At 32.0% G+C, this 4,969-nt stretch overlaps 1 protein-coding gene across 1 annotated transcript in view; it reads right to left on the bottom strand.

Moving 5' to 3' along the window:
• The window catches only part of LOC106467226 (collagen alpha-1(XXIII) chain-like), a 97,039-nt gene that overhangs the window by 7,669 nt on the left and 84,401 nt on the right, over nucleotides 1-4,969 (bottom strand). The window contains exons 3-4 of the mRNA XM_022395363.1: nucleotides 2,380-2,414; nucleotides 1,765-1,800 (exon numbers count right to left, since the gene is read on the bottom strand). Of these exons, the coding sequence (XP_022251071.1) occupies nucleotides 1,765-1,800; nucleotides 2,380-2,414 (71 nt within the window). The remainder of the gene's footprint in view (nucleotides 1-1,764; nucleotides 1,801-2,379; nucleotides 2,415-4,969) is intronic.

The following is a 4,969-nucleotide window of genomic DNA, read 5'->3' as shown; positions in this document are numbered from 1 at the left end:
CCTCAAGCTAAGTCTTACACTTTAGTATTAGGAATGTCGGTATTTAATGAATACCTTGTTGTGCCCTCAAGCTGAGTCTCACAGTTAAGTAATAGTAAGGTCCATATTTAATGAATACCTTGTTGTGCCCTCAAGCTGAGTCTTACACTTAAATATTAGGAATGTCCGAATTTAATGAATACTTTGTTGTGCCCTCAAGCTGAGTCTTACAGTTAAATATTAGGAATGTCCATATTTAATGAATACCTTGTTGTGCCACATTTTTAGTTTAAAAATGTAGCCAAATTCTAAAGTTATACAAATAAAATTAACAGATGATATTTCTTTCCATAAAATATCCTAAAGCACCAATTATCTGTTCTTGGTTATGAATAAAGTTATAAAGTTGCACATCCACTTTTGTCATGTGGTATTCCTTAATTTTTCATAAATTATTATGTTCACATTTACGGACCTTTTCCTCTGTTGTTTCATTGTGCTTTCTCTTGTAATAGATATATATATCATAATGTCGGCTTACACTTTATTAGAGTTAACAGAGTAACACTATTTTCACAGTGAGACATAATTACTAATACCGGGTGGTAATGAGGTTTGTGTTACAATAGCTATAGTATATGGCCATATCTAATTTAATGTGTCGCTATATACGTACAAAAATTGACCAGATGTTTTGTCAGTAGCCATTAACTGTCCTGTGTTGAATTCAATTCCATAGTCTGGTAGCAAATAAAAGTATAAAAGAAAAAGAAGTGAAGACTAATATGGCACATACTCAAGAATGTGGAAACATATTAGGTATTATTTGAAATTTGGTTATAGGTGTTGTGAGTTATAATTAATAAGAGAGTCTGTTAATGTTGTGCTGTGAAACAAATCTTTAGGATTAATATTCAAAGTTAGATTTTTCTTTCTGGTTCTTTTTCTTAACTTCTTGTGCCAAGGTTATACTTTTGAATTAGAACTTTTAAGGTTGTGTCAAAATTATATTATGGTGTTAGAAGTTATGCGAAGTTTAGATGTGTTGTTTGTCCTTGCTTAGCATTTTAAATTGTAAGTATAATTTGTTTTATATGTGAAAATTCATGTATAATAACAAATTTTTACAATCTCACTTTGTTCAAAGGAGTTACCAAGAAAGCAACAGTTTAAAAGCAGATAAAATTGCAACAGAATAACCTTTAGCATCTTATTTATAGATACTTAATTTGTAAATGAAACTATACTCTGTACAATTAATAATTCCCAGGTCTGTTAAGAATCAGTTTCCACAGAATGCTATGAATGTGACACCTGTCTCATTTTCACCACATGTTCTTTATAAACTAGCAATTAATTATTTATTTATCCAAATAGTTTTAATGTGAACCAATACAGCTGATAAATAAAATCAAATATCAGGCATTACAATAACTTTAAACTTCTCAAGTTATCATCTAGGAGGTAAGGTGTCTAACTGAAGATTCTATATTTTGTTAACTAAATTATTTTCAGTAAAATTCTTTGAATGAGTTTGAATTTGAGATATAGGTACTTGGGTTTATGTTACTAAAAATAATTCTTCTCAAATACTCCAAACAGTATAGACTAATTCTCTGAGGATAGTATGTTTTTCATATTTCAACCTACCAGTATGGTTATCTAAAATATTTAAAGTGTTAGAAAAGAGTGATTGTATTTCATTATTAGTAGTACTGCTGTTTGAAAAATATTTTGCTTTGATTTTATCTCAACATTCAAAAATGCTAAAAAAAAACGTCTTACTGGAAAACCAGGACTTCCTGGTGGCCCAATGGATCCCTAAAGAAAAAAGAAAACATAACCTTTAACAAGATATATTTTCATGCTTACATCAAGTCACAAATACATAATTATATATACACATAATTTTACAGTTTTGTGTAGACAAAGAAATCCACACACAAAGTATCTTCAACATTTTCTACTTAAAATTCAACCCAGGACATGTATGATGCACTCATTGTTATACTCCAGACTCAGGGTTAGTTTCACACCCCATTCTCATAGTTTGACATTGTGTTTCATCTCTAAGACTACTATGTTTGGTTCAAGGTTGTGGAATCTAAAACAGATGTCTTGTTATACATCTTCAGATGGCGGAAATTACTTTAAGATATCAATTTCATTTCTGCTTTTTAACCAAATATATGATTTACTAAATACATAATAGTATGGTACATAAGAAAATCTTTCTACAAGCCATAACTATTATTTCTTACACTTGAAAAAGCTGATAAACTTCCAAAACTATCAAGAAGAAATTAACAGTTTTTACCTATCTAGGAATATTTATGTATTGAAAATGTCGCAGACTTAATTGCATATGCTATAAAAACAATACTCGGTAAGAGACCAGACCTTTAATCCCATTCTTCCTCTCTTTCCTTGAGGTCCTATAAAGAGAAAAATATTATATTTTAACATTAATCAATTATCACACTATTTCTGATAACCTAAAGATATGAACAGAATTATAAACCTTTGGTATACTTTTTACAAACATTGCAATGGTATTAATCCCCAGAATCAGTCACAAAAAAAAAATCCAACTGACTGCACTAAATTTCCACTGACCTATTCAACTATTTAAATTTTTTACAACTCCAACTGAATCAAATGTTTTTCAACAACCTTTTTCAACTTATTTGTTACCCCACAGTTGTTGAGTAGGATATGCCACAAGATAGTTGATTTCTGTTATCAGAAATAGAAAGCAGTCAGTAATGGAGAGACAGTGGGAGTTTTAACAAAGAAATATAAATAATATTATGAAAATAGCATATGATATGACAGCAGTGAGGACTGGTTGATTATTGCATGGTGAAGGTACACATGCCTGTACAAAAGAGGGATGCTTCTATCCTTGCAATAGGTACGACTCGATAAGTAAAGATAGCATTAGGTTTTTCAGGTACTGTAAGGTTGCACTAGATAAAACTCATGGATGTGAAACTGATGAACAACATAATCAAATACCAAGCAACATCAATAGATTCTTATTTCACTGTGAATGTAATTTTAAAAAATTAGAATATCCCAATATTAAACTGGCTAAAGTTCTCAATTACTCAAAGTTTACAATTGCTCCCTCAAATAAGTTTTTACTTTACATTTTAAAAAATAGTTTATAACTGTCATGAATGAAAAGAAGACAGTTTAAATTTCTTGGAGACATGGATGATAATCAGTTATTAACCATAAAACCAGTGCTGAAAAACATGGCCTCAACTGGCAAATAAAATGTATTTCATGACAAGATTCACCTAACAGCACCTACAAGTGATGAATTTCTACGTTTTTTCCAGTAGAGCAAGCTGTCTTCTTGTTCTTCTGGAGAAGGAGTATAAGTCAAGTAATATTATACTTCAAATGTTAGATGTGTCTCTTTCATCACCTTGGTATGTGACTCCTAGAGCTGTTAACTTTACCAATAATTTTCCTTTTCTTCTTAGGGCATCAGACAAGAAGCTAACAGAACTGCAACATAAGCTGTTGTTAATGCAACTGTACAATTCCCAGCTGCACTCTGATGCTCTACAGATGGAGGAATGGTTATTTGCTTCTCTGTTTCCTTAACAAACCTAGTTATGATGTCTATTTTCTCTTCTAGGGAACTGGTAACACAGCCCTTTGTATTTACATCAAAAGTGAAGCTAGTTTTACTTGAAGTGGTTGTCAAGCCTATGAAGAATATTTTGTCTCAGAGCTTTAATGCCCTCATAATCATCATCATCTGGATCCACACCACAAGCATTTTTAATGTCTGATCTTACGAGTTTAATGTACGACAACATGGCAGCTTGATTGCTCATGAGGTTTAAACTGTTGAAAATCTTTTAGAAATTTGAATAGTTGTGTTATGCATTCTAGTTTAATGATAGAGAAGCTTAAGTTATCAGACCTGATTTATTTTATGACACTGTTCACTTCCATCTTCAGGTGTAGTACACTTTGAAGTATTGCATACACAGGATTTATGTGAGTAAGTATTTCTTGCTATAAGAGATGTCTTTTTGTGATCTGGGGTTAGTTTGTTTGGTATTCAGAAGGAGTTTGCTCAACAGATTCTTCCACCTCCAATGGAAAATCAACATCAAGATTCAGAGCTACATTTACACTCTCAATTTCATCCATGTATTTGGCCAATAGGTTTTCCTCTTTTCTCTCTCTTTTGCTTGTTTGGTTTTCAAATTTGAATAAGCACTATATGTTCATTTCAGTTCTAAACTGTTTCTTGCAACAAATGCCTCTTATAATCAAGAGCATGAACAACCTTCTGCACTTTTTCAAAAGTTCTTTCAGGTAAGATAGTTTTGACATGACATCAGCTATAAGCAGCAAATGCAATGCACGTGCACTTCTGCTGGAACTTCATAATTCTACTTGCCTTCTTCACTGCTATTGACCCATCAGGAGTGGCATAAAATTGCTCATCCTCAATATTGGTGAAAAAGTCTGCCAATTCTGATCTTGAATGATTGGCCATGCCTTCAGAGTCTTGAAAGGATTGTTTTACTGACAGTGTAACAACATGGATGGACCAATCACTGCTAATGTAACAAACACTTAAACTTAAATAATGTGTACTAGTATATTTGCCACCCACCTATAAAACAACATTTTAATTGTTCCAGTTTTTGAATGACAGCTGATTTTACTTTCTGATATACTTTTTCAAGTATATTTTTCCTGAAAGGAACATATCCTGAAGAAAGCTGCATTGATGGAAAATTCTTTGTAAAGAAGTAACTGAATCCTGATTTTTCAACTGTCATGAAGGGATTCATGTCAACAGGAAAACAAATCAAGAAATACTCAAACAGCTCCTCTGTGGTTTTGTCTGGAGCTAATATGGGCCTATATTTACCAAAGTCAGCAATTGTGGGTTGCTGAAAGAAATCACTCAAATATTTTAACAACAGGTTCTCTCACTAGCAGCATGTAAAAA

This window comes from Limulus polyphemus, unplaced genomic scaffold, assembly GCF_000517525.1.
Source record: "Limulus polyphemus unplaced genomic scaffold, Limulus_polyphemus-2.1.2 Scaffold2534, whole genome shotgun sequence".
In the NCBI taxonomy this organism is placed as follows: Eukaryota; Metazoa; Arthropoda; class Merostomata; order Xiphosura; family Limulidae; genus Limulus; species Limulus polyphemus.
The sequence above is the reverse complement of the archived record's forward strand: the minus strand, read 5'-3'. Positions and strand labels throughout refer to the sequence as shown.